At 39.3% G+C, this 26,044-nt stretch overlaps 2 protein-coding genes and 1 non-coding gene across 8 annotated transcripts in view; 2 read left to right on the plus strand and 1 right to left on the minus strand.

Annotated features, from left to right (window-relative positions):
• Nucleotides 1-21,592, minus strand: part of RELCH (RAB11 binding and LisH domain, coiled-coil and HEAT repeat containing) — a 95,357-nt gene extending 73,765 nt beyond the window's left edge. For all 5 annotated transcript variants that reach the window (XR_010727459.1, XM_066246285.1, XM_066246283.1 and 2 more), the window contains exon 1: nt 20,835-21,592. Coding sequence is in view for 4 of the 5 variants with exons in the window: in XM_066246285.1 (XP_066102382.1) it covers nt 20,835-21,366 (532 nt within the window). In the remaining variant the exon portion in view is untranslated. The remainder of the gene's footprint in view (nt 1-20,834) is intronic.
• Nucleotides 10,873-11,018, plus strand: LOC136315762 (U12 minor spliceosomal RNA). Its single transcript, XR_010727562.1, has one exon. It is a non-coding gene; the product is annotated as a U12 minor spliceosomal RNA (small nuclear RNA).
• Nucleotides 21,593-21,827: 235 nt separating the features above from the next.
• PIGN (phosphatidylinositol glycan anchor biosynthesis class N) overlaps nt 21,828-26,044 on the plus strand; it is a 101,512-nt gene continuing 97,295 nt past the window's right edge. Inside the window, exon 1 of one of the 2 annotated variants that reach the window (XM_066246813.1) lies at nt 21,828-22,001. The gene's annotated coding sequence lies outside the window, so the exon portion shown is untranslated. Of the gene's footprint in view, nt 22,002-25,148; nt 25,342-26,044 lie in introns of those variants that run through there. The other variant, XM_066246815.1, reaches the window with a different exon arrangement.

Here is a 26,044-nt window from a genome sequence, read left to right on the forward strand (position 1 = left end):
TCATTTTAGAGAGGCAGGGGAAGAGAAAAAGAGAGAAAGAGACAGCAAGACAGAGAGAGAGAGAGAAAGAGAGAATATGGTGGAGGGAGGAGCAGGAAGCATCAACCTTCATATATGCCTTGACCAGGAAAGCCCAGGGTTTTGAACCAGTGACCTCAGCGTTCCAGGTCGACACTTTATGCACTGCGCCACCACAGGTCAGAAAGAGTATATTTTAAAGTAACAATAAAAAACATACAATAAATACACAAACCAGTGACCTAGTCATTTATTATCATTATCAAGTATCCTGCACTGTACATAATTGTATATACTTTTACATGACTACATGACCGATAGCACAGGTTGTTTACACCTGCATCACCAGAAACACGAGTAATGAACTTCTACTTATGACACTGCAGTATCACAAGGAGACAGGAACTTTCAGCTCCATTATAATCTTACTGGACCACTGCTGCATCTGTAGTCTGTCCCCGACTGCCTGTATTCTCAATAACAAAGTACAAACAAATCAAATGCCCATCAATAACAGATGAATGAATAAAATATGGTATGTCCATTCAATGTAATATTATTCAGCCATCAAAAAGAAATAAAGTACTCATACATGATACAACATAAACCTTGAAAACATATTAAATAAAAAACAAAACAAAAACCCAAACACATAAGGTCATATATTGTACGATTCCATTCATATGAAATGTCGAGAATAGGTAAATCCACAGAAACACAAACCAGGTGAGTGCTGGCCAGGGGCTGGTGATAGAGAAGAATGGGTAGTAACTACTGCTGGGCATAGGATTTCTTTTAGGGGTGCTGACAATGTTCTGGATTGAGAGTGATAATGATGGCACAAGTTTGTAAACACATTAAAAACAACTGAATTATACACTTATGGTGAAGTTTTAGTATAAGAATTATATCTCACTTTAATATATAAATGAGAAATTGTTGGCCAGTATGTGTAGAAACTGGAACTCTCACATATTGCTACTGGGGATGTAAAATGGTGCAGCCACTTTAGAAAACAATTGGCAATTCTTCAAAAGGCTAACCAAGGCCCTGGCCAGTTGGCTCAGCGGTAGAGCATCAGTCTGGCATGTGGAAGTCCCAGGTTTGATTCCCGGTCAGGACACACAGGAATCAAACCTGCCTGTCTGGTTCTCCCCCCTCCCCTTTCTTTCTATCTCTCTTTTCCCTTCCTACAACCAAGGCTTCACTGGAGCAAAGTTGGCCCGGGTGCTGACGATGGCTCCATGGCCCCTGTCTCAGGAGCTAGAATGGCTCCAGTTGCAATGGAGCAACGGCCCGGATGAGCAGAACATTGCCCCCTGGTGGGCATGCCAGGTGGATCCTGGTCAGGTGCATGTAGGAGTATGTCTGTCTGCCTCCCTGCTTCTCACTTCAGAAAAAAAAAAAAAAAAAAAAAAAAAAAAAAAGAAAAAAGAAAAGAAAAGGCTAACTATGAGTTACCATATGACCTAACAATTCCTCAAATGTCCATTAACTGATGAATGGAGAAATAAAATAGTGTATAAATCCATACAATTGAACGTTATTCAGCAATTAAAAGGACTGAAATACTGACCCATGCTACAACAGGGATGAAGATAGAGAAGATCTTAAATGAAAGAAGCCAGTCATACTGTATGACTCCATCCATAAGAAATGTACAAAACTGACACATCAATCAAGGCAGAAAGTAGATTGGCAGTTTCCTAGGACTGGAGGGTATGAATGAATGAAGTGTTTGATAAGGGCTGATATTTTTTTTTGAGTGATGAATATAATCTATAATAAATTACATTAGATGATGGTTGTACAACTCTATAAACATACTAGCAAAGAAGCATCTTTAGAATGCAATGAGGAAAACTGCGACTCAAATTTCATATCCAACAAAAATAGCCTTCCAAAACAAAGGCAGAGGCTCCAAGGGGTCAGGCAAGCTAGGGTGTAATGAAGCAGGAAGGACACATGCAGGACTGGTTACTATTTTTTTTTTTTCTTTCCATTTTTCTGAAGCTGGAAACGGGGAGAGACAGTCAAACAGACTCCCGCATGCGCCCAACCGGGATCCACCCGGCACGCCCACCAGGGGCGATGCTCTGCCCACCAGGGGGCGATGCTCTGCCCATCCTGGGCGTCGCCATGTTGCGACCAGAGCCACTCTAGTGCCTGAGGCAGAGGCCACAGAGCCATCCCCAGCGCCCGGGCCATCTTTGCTCCAATGGAGCCTTGGCTGCGGGAGGGGAAGAGAGAGACAGAGAGGAAAGCGCGGCGGAGGGGTGGAGAAGCAAATGGGCGCTTCTCCTATGTGCCCTGGCCGGGAATCGAACCCGGGTCCTCCGCACGCTAGGCCGACGCTCTACCGCTGAGCCAACCGGCTAGGGCTGGTTACTATTGAACACTAAGTTTTTTAAGGTGGTTCCACCCTGGTAAACAATAACTCGGTCTTCTATTCTTTCCAAGATAGTAGATGACTACCTAGCTTTCTTACTCAGGACACACTGTAGGAGTCTGCAAGTGTTTTGGGTTGTTTTTTTAGTGAGAGACAGAAAAGAAGAAGAGAAGCATCAACTCGTAGTTGTGGCACTTGAGTTGTTCAGTGATTGCTTTCTCATACGTTCCTTGACCAGGGGACTCTAGCCAAGCCAGTGACCCCTTGCTCAAGCCAAGTGACCTTGGGCTCAAGCCGACGATCCTGTGCTCAAGCCAGATAAGCCCGTGCTCAAACCACATATTTCAAGCCCTTGACTTTGGGGCTTCAAACAGGGGTCCTCAGCATCCCATGTCAATGCTCTATCCATTGTCTATCCATTCAGTCAGGCTGCAAGTGTTAGGTTGTTATTATAAAAACCTACTGTTGTTTTACCGTATAGAAAACTTAAAAAATAAATTCAATATTCAAATTAAAGACTTATTAAACTGCACTTAATATCTGAAAATACTTACTGCCCTATTACTATTTGTCAGGCACTATTTTAAGTGCAGGGGATTCTGTGTCAGCACAATGACAAGGTTCCCTTTCATAGAGAATATTTTGGTGGAAAACAGCAATAATTAAGTTAGAAAAATCAGATAATGGTCAAAACAATGTAATATATATAGGGTACCTAAAATTTTCAGCTTTTCAAAAAAAAATTTAATCTAACCATATTTCTCCAATGTTTTATGCTATACCATAAAAGAGAACTTTCCCTTCTAATTAAATACACGTTATAAATAATTACAAAAATAAAGGTACACAGAAAACTAAATATCCCAGTCCCACTAAAATTGTGGATAAATCATGTATCATTAAAGTTTCCCCCAGAATTTCTACATATTCTTTTTTGAACTCTTCTTACCATGTCTAAGTATGTATAGATAGTTTTAAAAATATATATATCATACAATTTGTATTTTGCTTTTTAAAAATGAATCTTCTAAAGAAAATGTGCCATATCATTAAGGTTATTGATACGTACTGTTTAAACTGCTTTCCAAAATAAGTAAACATTGTGATCTGAGTTCCATCAGCAGCATGTAACAGCTGTTGTCAGTTATGATTTTTTAAATTTGTTTTAGATTTTATTTTTAGAGAAAGAAAAAACAGACAGAGAAGGAGACAGAGATAGAGAAGGGAGGAGAAGCAGGAAGCATCAACTCCCATATGTGCCTTAACCAGTCAAACTCGGGGTTTCAAACCAGCGACTTCATTATTCCAGGTCAACACTTTATACACTGCGCCATCACAAGTCAGTTAGTCATTACTTTTAGTCTCACCAATTTAACATACTATACAACTGTATCTTAATTAGACATCTGTTTGATTTCTGGTGAACTTGAACATTCCTTGAAAAATATATTGGCCACCTAACATTTTTTAGGGGGGAGGTGAATTTTCTATTCACATTCTTTGAGTATGTATCTAACATCTTGACTTTCCTGATATATTAGTTGTCTGGCCACTGCTGCCCTAACCAGAAACTCCACTTGAGTGCCACACTCTGCTCTTAGTCACATGTCTTAGCTACTCATTAGCCATTCTGATGCCTTTAACCTGTGTATTAAAACATGTACACCGAATAGGATGAACTTCTATCCACCAGTATTCTGGTGTTGTGATACCAGACCTCACCTTTTTAGTCCTGATCTTCATGGCACGTTAAGTTCATGGCATATTAAGTATTGATATTAGCTGTTGATTTCAGATATTTTTTATTATGTTAAATATCCACCTAATGCTAGTTTTCTAAGCATTTCTTTTTATCTATCTATCTATCTATCTATCTATCTATTTATTTATTTTTTACAGAGACAGAGAGAGGGACAGACAGGAACGGAGAGAGACGAGAAGCATCAATCATTAGTTTTTCATTGTGTGTTGCAACACCTTAGTTGTTCACTGATTGCTTTCTCATATGTGCCTTGACCGCAGGCCTTCAGCAGACCGAGTAATCCCTTGCTGGAGCCAGCGACCCTGGGTTCAAGCTGGTGGGCTTTTTTTCTCAAATCAGATGAGCCCGTACTCAAGCTGGCGACCTTGGGGTCTCGAACCCGGGTCCTCTGCATTGCAGTCCGACGCTCTATCCACTGTGCCACCGCCTGGTCAGGCTAGTTTTCTAAGTATTTCTTTTTCTTCCTCCTTCTAATATTTTTATTCTCATATAAAGGCATAGGTTAGAGCCCAGTTGATCACCATTTGTTATTTCTCCATTATACTTAGAAAAAAATCATCTATGCACAAGGAAAAGTCCTTAAAAAAGCACCATTTAATTTTATTAAACAGTTTAATAAAACACAGTACTAGTATGGCCATTGAAAAATCTATGCTAATTATTGGTTTAGTCCCAAGTCCATGACTTAATATTCTCCAAGAAAGAAAGCTCCGATACTTAACATTATGTCATAAAATTGTTAATGTCCCAATTCATTAAAATGTATCCCATCATGTTAGAAAAGATAATTATTTATGGAAGAAAGTAGTTTAAATTTCTATTGGACTAACCTATAACAGATTCTGTAAATAAAATGTACTTTGAATTTTAAAACTATTGGGTTGGGGAATAAGTTCGTAGCGTTTTTATATTTTCTTTTATTTTACAATGATTTGTTTGCTGTTTGGCAAAGGGTAAGTATTCATTCGATAAAACTCTTTCTGCTCCACAAAACTATATTAATTGTATTTTTGAGTTATTTAATTTTTTATTAGTTTTGAGGCTTAGAAATGGAATACCCAGGAGGCAAAATCAACATTTTCGACACCTGCTCTTCTTTGCTTTTCATCGAGGTCAAAAAGCTGCTGAAGCAGCCCGGGACATTTGCGACGTGTATGGAGAGTGTCATAGGCGAGTCTACAGCACGGAAATGGTTTGCAAAGTTCAAAAATGGCGACTTTGACGTCAATGACACGTCCCGCAGCGGAAGGCCTTCTGAATTCGATGAAGAACGTCTCAAATCACTTTTGAAGGAGAACAGTCGCCTAACCAGTCGTGAATTGGCGGAAAAAATGAACTGCGATCATAAAACGATTCTCAATCACCTTCATTCAATGGGATTTACCGAAAAATTGGGAGCCTGGGTGCCTCACGAGCTCAACAAAAAAAACAAAGAAAGTCGCCTTCAAATTGCTTCTCAGCATCTCACCCGCCATCGAGCAACACATGGTCATAAACAGCGCTTTTTGTACCAAATCGTCACGGGAGATGAGAAATGGTGCCTATACATCAATATGAAGCAAAGAAAGGAGTGGGTGGCTCCAGGAGATACGCCAAAGCCGAGAGTCAAACCGGACCTTCATCCAAAGAAGATCATGATATGTGTTTGGTGGGACTGGGAGGGCATGGTGCACTGGGAAATGCTCGAAAAGAATGCCACGGTCAACAAGGAGCTCTACATTGCCCAGCTACACCGCGTGAATGAGGCTATTCGACTGAAAAGACCTGAACGACATGGTCAAACCATACTCCTTCACGACAACGCCAGGCCCCATGTTGCACAAGTTGTCAAAGCCGCACTCCAAGAGCTCAAATGGGAGGTCCTTCAGCATCCGCCATATTCTCCGGACCTTGCACCGACCAATTACCATCTTTTCCGCTCCCTGTCAAACCATATGAAGGGCATTACCTTCGATAACAAAGAGGTCCTTAAAAACTGGCTCAACAACTTCTTTGAGACCAGACCAGGCGATTTTTGGCGGACTGGCATCAACAAATTGGTTGAGGTGGGAGGAGGTTGTAAACAGCAATGGCGAATATATAATTGATTAACTTATTGATATAATTATTGTTTTTTGTTTAAATAAAAGTAAAAACGCTACGAACTTATTCCCCAACCCAATAATATAAGGTAATATATATTATAATTCCAAGATAAATATGCTTCTTTAGATGCAGCCACAACTTTTTTCCAGGGCAAACAAATACCTTTCTAAATACTCTAATATAAAAGATGAGGTGGAAAAAATAACTCTCTTATTAAAAAAGAAGTTACCATATTCTAATATGAAGTATACCAGCATTTCTTCAAACTCCAGGATTGTGTAACTAATTCTTTTTTTTTTTTTGTATTTTTCTGAAGCTGGAAATGGGGAGAGACAGTCAGACAGACTCCCGCATGCGCCCAACCGGGATCCACCCAGCACGCCCACCAGGGGTGATGCTCTGCCCACCAGGGGGCGATGCTCTGCCCCTCCGGGGCGTCGCTCTGCCGCTCTAGCGCCTGGGGCAGAGGCCAAGGAGCCATCCCCAGCGCCTGGGCTATCTTTGCTCCAATGGAGCCTTGGCTGCGGGAGGGGAAGAGAGAGACAGAGAGGAAGGAGGGGAGGGGGGCGGGGGGGGGGCGGAGAAGCAAATGGGCGCTTCTCCTATGTGCCCTGGCCGGGAATCGAACCCGGGTCCCCCGCACGCCAGGCCGACGCTCTACTGCTGAGCCAACCGGCCAGGGCTAATTCTTTTTTTTTTTTAAGAGAAAGAGAGGAAGGAAGAGAGAAATGTCAATTTGTTGTTCCACTTATTTACACCTTCATTGGTTGATTCTTGTATGTGTCCTGACTAGGGATCAAAACCACAACCTTGGCATATCAGGATGATACTCTAACCCTGCGGTCAGCAAACTCATTAGTCAGCAGAGCCAAATATCAACAGTGTAACGATTGAAATTTCTTTTGAGAGTCAAATTTTTTAAACTTAAACTATATAGGTAGGTACATTCCTTATCAAGGTAGTGCCTGCACCTGGTATTTTGTGGAAGAGCCACACTCAAGGGGCCAAAGAGCCGCACTTTGCTGACCAGGGCTCTAACCAACTCAAGTACCGGGCCAGGGCCAACAACTTCTTAATACATAACAATTCACTTTATAACTCAGAAATGGAATGACCAGGACCCTTCATTATAGTTTGCAAACCGGTAAAACCTGTATGAATTTAATAAGTCTGGTAACTAAATGCATTATACACAATGTGACCATAAGACATGCAGAGTGATTTTATAAATCACATTAAGTAGTCTTATTTATACTTACATTGAATACTTTAGTACTGATGACAGAATGAACTTCTACAGTAGTTAAAAAAAAATTAATCTCAGACCCTTGAAAAGGTTATCTTGTATGGAAATTATATAGGACTTTAAAAGCTAAATGCATCAGAAAAACTTAGCAGTTGACTGGCAGAGTATTGGTTAATTCAATTAAACACTTATTGAACAACTACTGTGTACCAGGTTATTGACAGTAAGTACAGTAAAATATCAAAGAATAATTTTTTAAAGGATGTAGATATATGCTATGTTTTTATAAATATGTATAATAAGTTATTAATAGTAATTAACTCTAAGGAGAATCAAAGTTTTCATTACATACTCTGTAGTGTTTGAATTTTTTTGTATGTGTTTGATATTTTTCTTCCAAAGACATTTAATGTTTTATATTAGGGGTATTTTATAATTAAAAAATCTTGAAAGTACCCAATTCACAATTAAAGAATAGGAAGGAAAATAGTATCGAGCAATTAACTTTAAAATTCTATGCAGTAAAGGTCATTTATCAAACCATGCCTAGAAAATCTGTGTCATGGTAAATAATAAAGAACTGTAAAAAAATGTAATAAATAAAAGGTACTAAATTTACTTTACCTTAAAACCTCAGGTTGTATATAAACATTTAAATATGTTATCCACTTAAAAATAAATTTTAGAGTTCTATCAATGGTAAAACTCATGTTTATATTTTCCTATCCTGAATTATTCTCTAATGCTGAGGCTCATTTCACTTATCCCTATATTCAAAATATTTGAGAGTGAGAGGTAACCTTAGAGGTAATTCAACCCTCTCATTTTTACAGATGAGCAAAACTGAGCTATGTATTCATTCAATGAGTATTTTCTAACCCATGGTAGAGGTAGAGATAAAAGTCCTTATCTTAAATAAGCTTCCAAGCCACTAGAATTAAACCATGTACACAGAGAAGAACGACTCAATCAGATCAGTTGATATGAAAGGTTCAAGTACTAATCTGCGAGCAGGCTAGGAGAAGAATTCAAGTCTCCCAGTTTGCTGTCCATCTTTTCTTTGTTACAAGATTCCACCACGAGCTAAACTTCAGAGCCAAACGTTTTAAACTTAGGAAGAGACTTAAACACCAATTTTATTGACAAACTATTCACTTAAATTTCTATAATGCTGGATGATTTTATCATACAAATAGTTGTCAGGTTAATAGGAGGATTATTATTAATAACAACAGTTAATAGAATACTTAATGTTTTTGACCACTTTTCCTGTGCCAGAGACTTTCTGCAAATAATTTAACCTTTGTAACAACCCCCTGTAAGAGGAGTCACAACCGTCAGCATTTTATGGTAAAGGAAACAGACTGTCCACAGTTGTGCAAGCAGGAAGTGTTGGAGCAGAATATGCACTCAAGCTCTCTGGTGCCGAAGCCCAAGCCTGAAACCTTGAGTTCCCTTGAACAACATGTAAGAGCACGCAAGTCTGGATAGAGACTGCACAGAAGTTGGACTTAATTCTGAGAATGGCCTCAGAAAGACTGACTCTGATTCAACTTTGCTCAGAGCTAAGGAAACAGACTACAGAGGAAAAGGCTAATTATTCACAAGGAACATTTCAAGCTTACCTATTTCTAGGACCCTACTACCTAAAGACCATTTATTTAACATAACTTCAACATTTATTGAAAGCTCATATGCCAGGTACAATACTAGGCAGTGGTGACATAGTGTTCTTCTATACTTATGCTAAATAAACATTATAAATTATCTGCTTTAGGCATTTGTGCCATGTATGATAAATGACAAAGATATATGAGACATAAGCTCCAACTAAGTAAGGTCTTTAAAAAGAAATCTAGTCAGCTAATACAGTAACACAAAAATGTTCAATAACTCTAATACAGTCACAAGCCTATAACGAATTTCCATAAGTGGAAGAGACCAAAACACCAATGCAAGTTCAGAGGACATGGAGACAGATCACCATGGGCTGGAGGAGCCCCAGAGGGAAAGAAACATAACCAGGCCGCCCGGTAAGGCTACCCAGGGTCTGGAAAAAAGAAAAGGAGGACGCAGGATAAGCTTTCCAGGAGAAGGAAAAACAACACGAACAAAGGCACCGAGTCAGGAACGTGTAAAACATGTTCCAGGAACACTGAGTAAACCCGTGAGGACAACAAAGGTTTTATACACAGACACGGTTGAAAAGGCACGAAGAGGCAAATTTATTGGGAGAACTTTATTACATATATTCATAATAAAATATCTTAAAGAAATTTTTTCATATACTCCACAAAAATGAGATGAAAATCCCTAAACAGATTTATAAATTCTTTTTTCTGTAATATAGTTTTACTAACAAAAAAGCATTAGAAAAAAGTTGCTTTGAACAGGAGGACACAATTTTATTTTTTAATTTACTTATTTTTTTAATTTAGTGAGAGGAGGGTAGGCAGACAGATTCCTGTATGCGCCCTGACTGGGATCCACCCAGCAAGCCCACTAGGGGGTGATGTTCTGTCCAGCTGGGCTGTCATTGCTCCACTGCTAAGCAACTGAGCTCTTCTTAGTGCCTGAGGTGAGGCCATGGAGCCATCCTCAGCACCCAGGGCAAACTCACTCCAATCAAGCCCTGGCTACAGGAGAGGAAAAGAAAGAGAGAGAGAGAGAAAGAGAGAGAGAGAGAGAGGGGCAGACGGGCGCTTCTCCTGTGTGCCCTGACCGGGAATTGAACCAGGGACATCCACAAACCAGGCCAATGCTCTACCACTGAGCCAATCAGCTAGGGCCTTATTTTATTTTTTATTTACTGATTTGAGAGAGAAACACCAACCTGTTTCTTCACCTATCCATGCATCCACTGGTTGACTCTTGTATGTGCCCTGACTGGGGATCAAACCTGCAACCAGGCGTGCTGGGGTGATGCTTGAACCAACTCAGCTACCCAGCTAGGGCAGGAGGAAATGATTTAAAAGGTTTTAGAGTAACAGGAACAAACAGCTTTTAAAATCAAGTAAGAATACGAATGGAGAGATTAAAGGCACCACTTATTAGACTAAAACTGATGTAAGCTAAAGCTCTGAACTAAGGCAGCACACAAGCACAGAACTTGATAGACAGAAGTAACATAGAAAACATGATATCACTTCTTTGAGCAATCTTATCCACCTACAACAGGACCAGCTGGTTTCAAAAACAAATGTACATCGTTTCTGATTGCTGGGCATTTCTGAAATAATAGGCAGAAAAATCTGGAAGAAGGCTACACCCAAGACTGCACTGTGTGGTCTCCTCCTGAGACGAGTCATGCGCCATGACTGGACTAGAAACTCAGACATAAGCACGCAGCAAAGCTTCAAGACTAGAAAAGAGAAGACTTAAACTTATGAGTGAGAAAAATAGTGACTTGGGGTGACGCACAAGTCCTCACTAATGTGAGACAAAATTTTGAGTGGGCAAAGGTTGCCCCTAAGGTGGAACTCCCCTTTGCAGGATGCCTGGGCATTGTGATCTGCCCACTGGGGCTGGGGGGAGGGTAGAAAGAGAGGGCAAACTAATCCAGCCTTGTAAAATTATTTCATTCAGAAGAACAACTAGTGACTAGATTGGGATCTAATTGCAGGCTCGGTTGGTCCTAGAATCACACGTAGGATACGTATGTCCTGATTCAGATTAAGTTGAGATCTGGCAGTGTGGACACCTTGATGAAATTAAATGACACTTTAGGCAGATTATTCACCTCTGCCTTAGTGTGCTGCTATGGTCTGTCACTTTATTTTTCAAATAATCAATTTTGGACTACCTGACTTGCCTTCTGTGTTTAGAAGATTGGCTATTCTAAAAAGAAAAAAAGAAGATTGGCTACTCCAATTGAGTTAATAAGCTATACATACACTGAATGAATTACAAAAATACTTTGCTGGGTTATATACTAAAACGACCTGAGAATTTTGGCTGAGCTGTGTCTCAAAGTTGACATCAAAGAGTAGTTGTGGTGTGATGGGAAGAGAGCAGATTTTGAAGTTAGTGATCAGGGCTAGAACCCCAGTCCTGCCACTTAGAAGGTGACATGTGATAAAATACACAAGGGCCTACACAGAAAAGTGTCTAATGTAACTCGGTGATCATTCCACATCAGCACATACAGATTATTTAAACTAATTAATCCCTTACTATTAGACATTTCGGTTGTTTTCAATCTTTAATGCCTTTAACTTTAAAATAGTATTTTAGTGAACCTTGGTTTAAGTGTTTCAATGCAAACAAGCATGTCTATAATAAATTATAGAAATGAAATCGTAGATTGAAGAGTACAGAGAGAACATAGATTCATATATCATGTAGCAATACAGGTTACCTTTTTGCTATGGTCATCTTATTTAAAGGTTTAGTAGACAAAAATCAGTATTCTTACTATTGTGACTTAATAAAGGATACAAAATGCAAATATTCATCTCTAAGGACAACGATAACATGTGACTAGAGATTCGGGTGGTGCATTCATAACTCTCATCATTGCACATTACATTCTTTGGTCCACCGTCCTTACTCACACATCTACTCCTAAAAAAAATCAGTTCTCACCATGATTGTAAAAGAATGCTTATATAAGAAGGAGCTCTACTCAGAAACAGAAAAATTAGGAACTTTAAGACTGTTGATAGGTGCTTTACTAACGATAATTCTACTTCCATACTCACACAAAATACAAGTTACCCATACAACGCAATATAAAACTATTGGTATAAAAGTTTTGTTTACTTGAAACATGCTAAATATATTCTAAAACACAGCTGTGTCAACATTATACTAAAAATTATTAACTTATTCTAAGATTTTCCTTCCAAACAGAACTGATCCTCATGGTTACAAATGGTAACAGGAGACTGAGAATAGATAAACTGGTACATATGTAACCATTAGTTTGTGAGCAAAGAGTGACATTTTTTGCTATTTTTTTGGTACAAATTTACTTTATTTAACTTAAGGTACTGATATTTAATATAAGGTAACTGAAAGGGTAGGACACAGCCAGACACTAAGAAATAACTTATGCAAATATAATTTTTGGTTCATACATGAGAATAGATGGTATTTCATGTCCCTAAAACACTAAACTCTTTTCACACTGTACAAATTATAGGATTAGGTGCCCATTAATGGTGGTCTAGTAGAGTCATTTCCCAATACAAAATGTCTGGTTTTGCCATAACTGATCACATGCAAAGTTTGACAAAGCAAGTACATACAGTTTCACTTGCTTTTTAAAAAGGAAAGTGCAGAGGATGACACCATATAACCACCATCCAATTGACCTGGTAACATTTCTTATTTAAACTTCAAACTTTTAAAAGAAATAATACTTTTATGTCCCTAATGTTTCTATCCTCAAAAGCAATCACAATACCCACTGTAATTTAACACAGCAATGTGTGGTGATGGATTTAACTAAACTTGTAGTAATCATTTCACAATATATACATATATCAATCATTATGTTGTACACCTAAAGCTAATGTAATGTTATATAAATTATATGTAAAGAGTTGTAATAATGAAACAAATACCCATATAAGGGAGTTGAGTGAAACAGATTGATCACAGCCTTATGCAAATCCCAAAAAAGTTAATGAAAGAGGCACTGCATGCAAAATATATGCAAGTACCAAAACACTACTTAAGTATCAACAAGTGTATTTTCAGTATCAATGATTTAAGAAATCATAATTCATCATCAATTCCCACGGTAGGTAATGGCAGAAGCCAGTAAAAACAACTAGCTATAAGAAAAAAAGAAGGTTAATATAAAGGTGGGCAAAAATAGGTTTGCAGTTGTTTGTATGGAAAATAATACAATATTAATACATAATAATACAAGAATAAACTGTTCTGCGTACTCACAACTGTAAACCTACTTTTGCCCACCCTATATAAGCCCTTTCTCAGTTGATATTTGTAACTTAGGTTGAACAGTGTATTTTCAGACCAGGGTAAATGTTCTTTTTCAGTTCATCATCATCATACAGCCATGATGTTAAAAGCAATAAAAAACCAAAATTAACCAAACTGAGTTTTGGATCTAAAAATACTAATAAAATAAAAATTATACCCATTTCTGTAAGGCTTGTTTCCAACCAAGGTTTTTAAAAAGCAAATAAGCATACATTTTGGAGACCACCCTTACTTCCTTGTTTGAAAGTCAGAAAGTATCATTTTAACTTTTGACAAAAATAAGGTCTGCTCTCCCTGATTAACACCCCCCTATCTAGCTTCCTTTTAGTCAAAGTACCACAATGGCTTAAAAAACATCAACCTGCATTTTTACAACCATCCAAATGGAAACAATGAAGTGGAGAGCCAGATAACAGTAAACATGTTCTCAAAAGATGTTTCAAACAAGGCAAAATATAAAATAAACATTATCTTTTCTTTAACCTCACTTCCTTTTCCTTTCCTCACTCAGGAAAAAAAGTCTAAATTTGGCCATATAATAAAGATTCTATTTAGTCAAACTTTTGCCCATCCCTTGATGGTCAGATTTAAACTTTACTTTCTCCACAGGGCCATTTCACTTCCATAGTCAAGGATGATGTTTCTGTGTGTGAACGTTTACTCTACCATCTGCACCACAGAAGATGCTCCATAGCTCTTTCATGAACTAGTCTCGCTCCCCAATCAAGAACATGCAATGAACATCTTCTGGATCTCCACAATCCTTAATTACACAAACTAAAAAATGTATTGATCAATATAAAATACTGCACACCAACTATATTCTCAAGTCACTGTGTTAAGCAGTGAAAATATCTGAATAAATTTCCACAACAATTAAAAAGAATTTTGAAAGTACTGGAAAGACACAGGCAAGAAAAATGAGTTATACAACGAATAGATTAAGCAACGTATATAGTCCAGACGGTAGTGCAATGCTTCATTCAGCTAAAAGTAGTGGACCTAATGACTTTTAGAAATATTCTGTTGATATTTTCTCTTTCAGAAGACAGAGAAAGCACGAAGCCCAATGCCAATTAGGAACTATTCTGTAAAGTGGAAGAATTGGGGACTTCAGCAGATTGTAACTATGACACTTAGTACTGGTGATACCAGAAAATGAACATCGAGCACAATGAGATACATACCCTTTGAGAAAAGGTAGGCAGGATCATGAAACAGAAAATTTTAAAAAGGAAGAAGATGACTCAGAAAGATTGTAATCTCACAAGTAAAATTATCACATTCAATCATAAGTGACTGCCTCCAGATAACTTAGTTGATTTACAAAAATTTGAGGGCATGGTAAATACCCTGCCTAAAAGAAATCTATCACTGAAAAGCATACGTTACTTATCTTCCTCATTTGACCACCTACTGTATCTACTGCATAAAAACTAGGCTTAGCCTAAGAAAATACAGCCCCATTTTGATCAGAGCTTTAAGGCTTCATTCAATGGAACCAGCATTCCTGTGGCTAAGATACAGTCTGGTCAGTGCCAATCATCAACATAGCCACAAATTTTATCTGATAATCTAAAGAGAAAGCAAAACAATTACTAAATGGAAGTTATTTTGGCTCAATTGGCAAAAAAATACAGGGGGAAAATATATAAATAATGTATGTGGTATAGTTGAAAAGTAATATTAAAGATTTAATTAGTTCATTAACTAGATCTAGTAAAAACATTGTGATGAAGCTACAACAATTTATCAAACACAGATTTTCTCAGAGAATTCGGTAAAAGTAATTTTATTGAGTTGACAGAAATTCTTCCACTGAAAACATCAAACTTATAAAGCTATAATTCTTTTTAATATTTGAATGTTTTAATAATATGTATTACTCTTCTAGTCAAGCAAAATAATTAAATCCATAAGAAGAGTCCTTAAAGTATTTTAAAAGCACTACTATATAGTATTAAGCTAGGTCAACATACTTTGAGGTAAATAGTTCAATACATCTTGCAAAATTAAATTGTTTAGACACCATTAAATAAAGAGAACTACTCCCAGAAATGGCTCAGCCAGAGAAGTGGGGTGAGGACACAGATGATCCTCAGTTCAATTGGGAGATTTCACCAAAATCAAAACCCATTTACATGTGGGAATCAGGGGAAGGGAGACTGCAGCTTAAAGGAAGATCATCTGAAAACATGCAGATTGTTCTTGTGTTGCATATGTGACTGTTGAAATTCTCCCAATATCGCTTCTCGGCCTTTGGGCTAAGATCAAGTGAAATTCTCCCAATAAAGTTTTACAACTTTCTTAAAAAAAATAATAATAAAATAAACTATTTCTGATTACACATTTATTATTCTGAAGTTTTATAAATTTTCAGATCAGACACACAAAATTTATTGGTATAGATCAGGGGTCGGGAACCTATGGTTCGCGAGCCAGATGTGGCTCTTTTGATGGCTGCATCTGGCTCGCAGACAGATCTTTAATAAAATAAATAATAACGTTAAAAATATAAAACAGGCCTGACCTGTGGTGGCGCAGTGGATAAAGTGTCGACCTGGAAATGCTGAGGTCGCCGGTTCGAAACCCTGGGCTTGCCTGGTCAAGGCACATATGGGAGTTGATGCTTCCAGCTCCTCCCCCCTTCTCTCTGTCTCTCCTCTCTCTCTCTCTCTCTGTCTCTCCCTCTCCTCTCTAAAATGAATAAATAAAAAATTAAAAAAAATAAATTAAAAAAAAGGCAAATGTATGTTTAAAAAAAATATATAAAACATTCTTATGTATTACAATCCATTTCCTACCGCTCATGTTCATGGTTGCGGGTGGCTGGAGCCAATCACAGCTGTCCTCTGGGACGTCAAATTTTTATTGGATAATACCTAACGTACACAGGTCATTGTATGGCTCTCACAGAATTACATTTTAAAATATGTGGCACTCATGGCTCTTTCAGCCAAAAAGGTTCCTGACCCCAACCCCTGATTTAGATAATGCATACTATCAATCTTTTTATTGTTAATAATCAACCAAAAAGTTCTTACTAAGTATAAAATCATAACCCAACTAGCAACAATCAAAATGCTAGATTGAATATAAAGGATCTACAAAACAAGAAGTACTCAAATACTATAGAAAGATTCATCCTTAGAATTTCTTTTCTTTTTCTTTTTTTTTATTAAATGAGAGGCAGGGAGGCAGAGAGGTAGACTCCTACATGTGCCCCACAGGGACCCACCCAGTAAGCCCCCTACTGGATGCTCCGCCCATCTGGGCGGTTGCTTAGTTGCTCAGCAACTGAGCTACAGTATTTTAGTACCTGAGGAGAGGCCATGTAGCTATCCTCAGAGCCCGGGGGGCCAACTTGCTTGAACCAATCAAGCCACAGATATGGGAAGGGAAGAGAGAGAGAGAGAGAGAGAAAGAGAGAGAGAGAGAGAGAGAGAGAGAGAGAGAGAGAGAGAGAAAAGAGGGAGGAGGAGAGGGAGAGAAGCAAATGGTCACTTTTCCTGTGTGCCCTGACTGGGACTCAAATTGGGACTTCCATACACCAGGCCAACGCTCTACCACTGAGCAACCTGCCAGGGCCATTGGAATTTCTAAAGTATAATTTGTGTGATCAAGAGCTTAGTCAAAATCTTCTAAACATGGTATTAAGCATGGTTTTACAGACTCATTTTAGCATCTGTTTTCTAACTGTATTGACATTTATAAGCATTGGTATTTGTAGAACAGTACATTTGCACTGAAACTGTAATCAAGTTTGCTGTAAATGTTTGCATATTTAGTTAGAATATATAAAAATATTTCTTTTTTATGATACCTTTATTAAGAGTCCTGCCATCACAAATATAAATGTAAAAGCTGAAACTATAAAACTTCTATAAGAAAACATACAAAAAATATGCAACATTGGGGTAGGCAAATATTTCTTATACAGAACACAAAGAGCATGAATCATTAAAGAAAAATTTGGTTAATTGGACTTGATGAAATTAAAAACCTTTGTTCTTAAGACATGTTGTCAAAAACTGAGAAGGCAAACCATACTGGGAAAAATATTTACAAAACACATATTGACAAAGGACTTGAGTCCAGAATATATAAATAACTATAACTCAATAACGAAACAAAAACAAAACAAAAAGCATGCTACTTTAAAAAATCAGAGAAAGGACATGAACAGACATTTCGCAAAAGCAGGTAGATTAATGGCAAAAGCTCACAAGGAGCTCAACATCTCTAGTCCTTAGAGAAATGAAAATTAAAACCACATGACATCACAACTCTCTTACTAGAATAAGTTAAAAAGCCTGCAATTACCAAAAAAAAAAAAAAAAAAAAAAAAAAAAAAAAAGAAGCCTTCAATTACCAAGTGTTTGGGGCATATAGTGTATAAATTGGAACTCTCATACACAGGTCATAGGAATTTTAAATGGTTCAATAGTTTCTTATAAATTTAAATACATACTAACTATATAACCCAGCAAGTCTATTTCTAGGTATCACCCAAAAGAAATGAAAACATATGTTCATGCAAAATCTGTACAAGCATGTTCATGACAGCTTAATTCATACAGCCCAAATAAATAAATATGTCTAACAGAGGAATGGATAAATCAAAAAAGGAATGAATTACTAATACACATAAAAACACGGATGAATTTAAAAAATATGCTGAGCAAAAGGCACCATACAGAAAAGAACATATACTCCATGATTCCATTTATAAAATATTTTATTTTTAAATTTTTATTTATTGAGTTTAGAAACAGAAAAGAAGGGGGATAGGGAGAGAGAGAGAAAAACATCAAGTTATTGTTCCATTTATTTACATATTCATTGGTTGATTTTTGTATGTGCTCTGACCTGGGATTGAACTCACAGCCTTGGTGCATCAGGAGAGGTTCTAAACAACTTAGCTACCCAACCAGGGCTCACTTAGATGAAATTTTAGAACAGGCAAAACTTATAGAAATGGTTCTCAGTCAAAAATGTTGACCTCCACTTCCCTGGATGATGTTGGAGACATGTCTGGTTGTCACACTAAGGGGGATGGGATTGGTGGTGGTTGCTATGGCATCTGGAAGACCAAGAGGCCACAGAGCTGTTATGCATTCTTAAATATAGTGCGTGCACGTGTGTGTGTGTGTGTCTGTGTATCACCAGTACTTAAAACAGGTGCAAAGAAATGAGTACAATAGGAAAGCAGAGGTGCACATGAATATTTGATTGTACTTGTTGTTTTTTTTTATCACAGGATTTAAGTCATTTAAAAAACCTATAAAAATGTATAATGCAAAGGCAATTAGAAATAAATTTGTACTCAAACATTGCTACAATATTTAGTCTAAATTATAAACAACTATTTCTACAGAAATTTTCACTATAAACAGGGATATCAAGCCAGAATAAGGTAGAATTAAAAGGTTATGACATTCTTTTTTTTTTCATTAAGTGAAGAGGTGGGGGAGGCAGGCAGACAGGCTCCCACATGGCCCAGAGGAGGATCCACCAGGCAAGCCCCCTACCAAGCGATGTTCTGCTACTCTGTTGCTTAGCAACCAAGCTATTTTAGCACCTGAGGAAAGGCCATGACTGCAGGAGGGGAAGAGAGAGAGAGAGAGAGAGAGAGAGAGAGAGAGAGAGAGATAAGGGGAAGGAAGGGGAGAAGCAGATGGTCACTTCTGTGTGCCTTGAGTGGGAATTGAACTCGGGGCTTCCACACATCAGGCTGATCCTCTACTGCTGAGCCAACCGGCCAGGGCATGGTTATGACAATCTTTTAAATTAAATGAAGTTATAAAGTCAGGATAAGGCAGAACAGCATAGCTGATGCAATTCAATTATGGTCAATTGACTAGGGACTGTACAAAATGTAAATATATAAAGATGTCCCTGAAGAAGTGACTATCTAATCAGACAAAAATGATATTGCAGACGAATCAAATACAAAAGTGTTCAAGGCTGTGGCTGAAGTTTGAAAGAAAAAAGCAACTAAGTAAGCATGAGGAGTCTGAGAAGCATTTACAAAGAAGTCATCTGAGCTGAGTCTTGAGGAAGTAGTGGAATGTGTCATGTGAAAATCATTACTGTATTAGACCATTTAGAAATCTTCAAACAAACCCCAAACCCCAACTACATTGTGTTACACTGTTCTGTTACATTTCATAGTCTTCAAGGCCAGCAATGAGAAATCTCTCAAGAGAAAGATCATCTACATGTTGAGTAAGGAACTTAAACCAACTGAGAAAATTCCATATCCAAGAGGGAAATCGGCTTAGGATTCACCTTGACAGAAAATGTACCCTTTGCACTTTCACTACATCTAAGTGTGACATTGTAAGTCTCTGGCACCATTCAAAAATATGAAGACAAAAAATAATCAACTAGGCTACAATTTAAAAACTGTATATTTAACACTTGTTAGTAAATTCCAGTTGGTGTAAAGTAACAAGAGTAAAATATACTATTAGTAAGAGAAAAGCTAAGATGTCTTCGAAAAGGGGATACTGGGAATCCAGTATACATCCTTGAGAGCACTTCTTAAGCCATAAGAAAAGCTTATAAATACTTTATGATGAATGGGGTAAACGATTCCTTTGTGCTGCTAAAAGTTTTAACAAGGTAAAAAAGCAATTTTCTAACTTACGCAGAATAAAAAGGCTGCGGTGCGGTGGGGCCAAGAGATAGACAGCGGGCAGAACTTTTTCTGCCTACCCTGCACTTAAGACTTCCTGTAATTTTGGAAACTGCTGAAATAAGGCATCGAAATTGAATTAAATTGCCTATATGTAAACAGAACACATTTTAAGCAAATAAAAACCCAGGGTTTTTTCTTTTCTTTTCTTTTCTTTTCTTTTCTTTTCTTTTCTTTTCTTGTTTTTGTGTTACATAGTCATCCCAAAAACAAAGGATCTTTAGTGAATCTGATTTTGAGGACCAAGCAACACTATTTCCTATTCTCTTTCTCCCTGGACTTTCAGTCAAAGGATTACTACGAACAATTCAGGAAACACTATTTCCTAGTAGTGACGATTGAGGAAATCGGAGAAAAAGGAAAAACGATTAAAGCGATGAGCCAGGGTTCAAGGGAGCCAGCCGTCTGGAGTCCCGTAATAGCAAGTGAATTAGAAACGCTGGATATTTTTATAGGTAACCGACACCAACAGGGGAGCCAGAAGCCCGTGCAAGTTCAGCCAGGGGATGGAGGAGGCGGGCGGAGCGAGCAGTCACTGCCAGATCCTTTTGTGCCCCCGCAAAAGACCCCCGCGCCCTGCAACTGTCTCCCTAAAACGTTCACGACACTCAGTCCCCGCCCGGGAACGCCCTCCCCCACAACCAGAACAACCCCACGGGGGAGACCCGCTGCGTTCACTTACTGAGCTGGCCCCCGCCCGACGTCATGCTCGGCTCCCGACCTCCTGTGCCTCCGAGGCCGACGGCCCCCGGGATCCCCGGCGCCCCCATCCCCGGCGGGGTCCCACTCTGCCTCTCGAAGTTGCCGGGATTGGAGAAGTAGTCGCGCAGCCGAGGCAGCTCGCGGCCGCTCTCCAACAGCTCGGTGTGCAGCTCCAGGGCGGTCAGCAAGTATTGATCGCGCAACAGCTGGGCCGCGATCGCATCAATTGACAATCGGGCCGGGGTCTCCCCACTGACCCCTAGGGCCACCGCAGCCGCCGCCGCCGCTTCCCCAGGGAGCCCCGGCCGTGCACTGCTGCCTAAGGCCACGGGATCCTGGGGTGACAGCGAGTCCGCAGAGCCAGGATCGAGGTCGCCCCCGGAACCCAGCCGAAGTCCTGCTCGCCGCTCCTCGGTTGTCGCTACCTCGTCGTCATCCTCGTCCGAGTCACTGAGGAACGGATTCACGCCGCCGCCGCCACTGCCAGTCCCTCCAGGCACCATCGCCGCCATCTTATCCTGGCAGGCGTGTGGGTACCTCCCTGACTGGTTCTGACAGGCCTCAGTCTCAATTCCCCCGAAGCTTCAGCGGGCACTGTGCACTTGCACAGCCCCAGCCTGGCCACGTCCCGCCTCCCCACCTGGAGACCAGGCGTAGGCTCAGAGGCAGAAGGTCCAGATGCAGCAACACCAACTCTTCCAGCCGCTGCTGCACCAGCAGCCCGGCTCTGCAGGCGTCTTCCTGGTCTCCAGTATCGCGAGAAATGTAATTTGTCCTGCCCCCCCCTTCTCCCCGCCCCGTCCTGCGCCCGCCCCGCCCCGGCCCTGGCAGTTCCAAACACCCGCGAGCGAAGCCGCTCTCGGCTCAAAGGCAAAAGCCCGCCCTTACTCCTGCTTGATTGACCAGAACGATAAGAAAGAGGCGGGGTTACGGAGGACGGGTCTTAGAATTATCGCGAGAGCAGTTGCTGACCAGGTAGGTGTTAGGGGGTGTTTCCGGGTGGAGATGAGGTTTACAGCCCTGACTTAGGCACGTCCTTCTGGCTCTACTTTCAGCGGGCAGAGGAGAACTCTGCCAAAGAGTTGGGTACTTCCTTCGGCTGAGGAGGCCTCATTCCTGGATCAGGCCGGGCCGGGATAAGCCTCAGGTAAAATTCGGGAACCGGTGCACAAAAGCTAGGTGGCACCGAAACAGGCCCCCACGCCCGCAGACGCGTCGTTTCTTGAGCTCGCGCTTCACATTTTCATTCTATTTGCTGTTAATCGGTGACATTTTCCGTGCAGTTGCCAAGGGCAGTAGTTAGAATTTGGTCTCGTTTCTCTTCCTTCTCTTCCCAGCCACGTGCCTGCTTGCCTTGGAGGCCTGACAACACTGGGGAGCGCCGCCTCCCCTGGACTTAGTGGCGACGGCAGGTGGGATGGGGCGTGGGTAGCGCCGAGAGAGAATGGAGAAAGGATTTGGTTGGATCTCTGCGTACCCTGATAGCCTCCACTTGGATAACAAACTGTCAGGGGCTCAATAAACACTCAGAACTTAATACATAATTTGCACCACAGGGACCCTTCAAAATAATCCCATGCAGTCCCATCAAGTAGAGAAATAAATTTAAGCCTAGAAACGTTCTTTGACCTGGTCAAGTCAACGCTACTCATAAATATTCAACAGAACTAAAAATCACTTCTCTTAACATCCAGAGCCATTCTTCTCTCCCTGTGCCTTGCAGCCTTTCCATTTCGGCTGGAATTCAGGTACTGACAGTGAAACAATTTCAAAACTTAAATGCTTTAGACAGTTTTGATTTTCTTTGTCAAATGTTAGCATATAAAGTAAGTATAACGAATTTGGAAGTGCAACGTTTATCTTTTATGTCATTCCTTGATTACCATCCGAAGTGTAAAGGAGGGATTAGTTTCTGGCCAACAGTATTAGGTGGTATTCCTAAGTGCTTCTCTTTTCTTCACACATAAAATGCTACTTATGCAGGTTTAAGATTTCCTTTCTTTCTGTATAGCTTCCTTTAAGCACCAAAGTAAATAGGTAGCAGTAATTATGTTATCAGGTAAGTTACATATTACATCCAAGCCGTAAAGTATCCCCTTTAGCTCTGTGGAAAAATTAAAATAGAGCATTCTTAGGTCAGGTTATTGGTTTACATGCAAAGGTATGCCAAGAGTTAAGTGTAGGCTTTAATTTCAGTTTATTCAGGCTTAGTAAACTGAAGTTTTCATTTGAACGAAGCTTTGAGTTTTTCTGTTTCTGCCAGAAGTATTTTTGGACATTGTTGGTGCTAAGAATATGAGATACTTTTTATAAAACTTTAACGCCTAGTGTTTGAATGCTAAATATTTTTCTGTGACATATATTGAAGAAAAACATGGAAAAAAATCTCATCTTAGGAAAATAGTATTAAAAGTAACTATGAAGCTAAAAGTAACTATAAAACAGGATAATGTTGTATCCTGTTACATATTTCTTGGCAAAAGAATTGCTAATTGTTATTGTGATTGAGTTTGCCAGAGGGACTGAAAATGGAACCAATTTCTGGAATGGAGGAATGGGAAGGATTAGGAATGACATGGGAAGGGTGTGGTTAGAAATGGATAGTTTATATACAATCTTCCCATCTCTGTAATGGGGAATGTGAGAAATTTCCTGCACTTAAGGTGCCCGGAGAGGATTGTTCTTGGCAGGTGGAAGAGTCTAAAATCGTATCCCAGTTGTGTTTGCAGTGAGGCCTTTACTTCTCTCCTCTCACTTAATTCCTCTACCTGTCAAGGGGATAATGGAAGTACACAGAATTAGGGGTGTGCTTTTCACCATGCCTGGTGTTTAGTATACGTAAATGTTATTACAATCAGTTATCAATGAATGTAATATTAGTGTATATTGAAAATATTGCAGAGGGTTTTAAAAATAAAACAAATATGCACCAGTTAGAACAATTAAATGAATAGAGCCCCCAAAAACATAGCTTTAATTTAGGGTCTACTTCTAAAATATAAGTTTAACATAGATTTAAAATGTTTCCTCAGAGAGTTGTAAGAAATTATATGTAGGTTCTTCATGACTGGCTTCCTGTGCAAGTCTAGTTTCCTGATGCCACTGTGTACCCTATAACCATTGGCTTGTTTGTGTGACCCTCCCTGCCTTTAGCAAACCAACTAGCCAGACCTCTCCATAAGTACTTGGCTTTTCTACAATATAGAAGTTTACATATCAATTTAAAATGTTTAAGAAGTAGTACATATTAGGTTTTCATAATTGTTGAACTGTACTTAACAGTTTATCGTTACTGCCTTGGGAAATTTTTCTTTCTTTCTTTTTTTTTTTTTTTTTTTTGTATTTTTCTGAAGCTGGAAACGGGGAGAGACAGTCAGACAGACTCCCGCATGCGCCCGACCGGGATCCACCCGGCACGCCCACCAGGGGCGAAGCTCTGCCCACCAGGGGGCGATGCTCTGCCCCTCCAGGGAGTCGCTCTGCCCCGACCAGAGCCACTCTAGCGCCTGGGGCAGAGGCCAAGGAGCCATCCTCAGCGCCAGGCCATCTTTGCTCCAATGGAGCCTTGGCTGCGGGAGGGGAAGAGAGACAGAGAGGAAGGAGGGGGGCGGGGTGGAGAAGCAAATGGGCGCTTCTCCTATGTGCCCTGGCTGGGAATCGAAACCGGGTCCCCTGCACGCCAGGCCGACGCTCTACCACTGAGCCAACCAGCCAGGGCCAAGGGAAATTTTTCTACTTAGCAAGATTTGCATCAGTGTGGGTCCTTACAGCTAATGTTTCATTGAATAATTAGGATAATCATTGAAGTTTGTATCTTAGTAAAGAAAATGTAACAGATTATGTTTTCAGCACTTCAGTCTTTTTTGCATGCAAAAAAAAATATTTTTTTTGGCTTTGATAGTCTTAAAATAACCACAGGTAAAATTTTATATGCAAGTTGTGGTTGACTCAGTTTTAGAAATACCTAACATTTTATTATTTTTAATGTGCAGTAAACATTCCATGGGCATAAACTTTAATTGGTACCTGGATATGTGTCTTTTAACATTTTTAGTAGTTATTCATTTATTTTGACAGGTTTCTAAGTGATTGAAGCATGACAAAGTTTTCTTTTTTAGTATATCTGAATAAAATTTGATTCTGTTTGAAGAGAAATGTTAATAATATTGCTTAATATACATATGCCGGGCAATAATAAAATAAGTAGTATGTGAAGGATGATATTTTGGAGTCACTACAATTTTATGTATAAAAGTTGTATGTGTGCTCTTTTTCTTTTTTTTTTAACTATCCTGAATCTTCACAGTTTCTGTGTCTGTTCTGGAGGAATAAAAAGAGAAGCGAGGCAGCCTCTAGTGGCAGTAGTGCACATTGCATGTACCTTTGAAATGATCATTCTAAACATTTATTCAGTCAACGTTTGAGTTCGTACTAAGTGCCTAAGACAATGATGAGTGCTGGAGAAGCCCTGCTCTGATGAGATTATAGTAAGTGTTAGATGCAGACAGCAATCTAAATAGTCAAAGGTATAGCAAGGTAATTATAAGCTGAAGTAAAAGTTTTGGTTTCTGATTTGAAGAAAATTGTTTGCCTATACAGCATATCAGAGGCCTTAAAGATGCTCATAGCCTTTGACTTTGTGATTGCACTAACTGGCAGTATATTAAACATATCATGTGAAATGTCTAAGAAGTTAAATAAAAACTACATATACATTTAGATTTGTCACGCTGACTTTTAATAGTAAAAAAATGGAAAAAACCTCAATGCTTAACAATATGGGGTGATCAAGAAAATTAAGATTGCTATTATAAATTAAAATTGTTGTTATAGTTGTTTTTAATTTGCAGAGATTCACCAACAAAAGCAAATTTTAGACTGATTTGAAACATTCTGTGGACAGTTTGAGCTTGGCGGTTAATGGCAGACTGTCTTACTGTATTATTTAAATGTTTCATTTCACATTGCTTAGTTTTCCCTCGCTAAGTTACTTGTACACTCATCAGATCATTAGATCTGTGACTGTGTCTTCGTGGCGTTCTCTGTTATATGCCTGCACACAATTATGCACATAATATGTGCACAGAATGTTTTTATTGATTGAATGAATGTAACCTTCTGCTGTCTTGTTTTGGTGTTTAGGGAACCAAAGTGGTCCCTTAATGAATGCAAGTTTTCTGAAGCACAGAT

The sequence above is a fragment of the Saccopteryx bilineata genome, chromosome 11 (assembly GCF_036850765.1).
Source record: "Saccopteryx bilineata isolate mSacBil1 chromosome 11, mSacBil1_pri_phased_curated, whole genome shotgun sequence".
NCBI classification, from domain to species: domain Eukaryota; kingdom Metazoa; phylum Chordata; class Mammalia; order Chiroptera; family Emballonuridae; genus Saccopteryx; species Saccopteryx bilineata.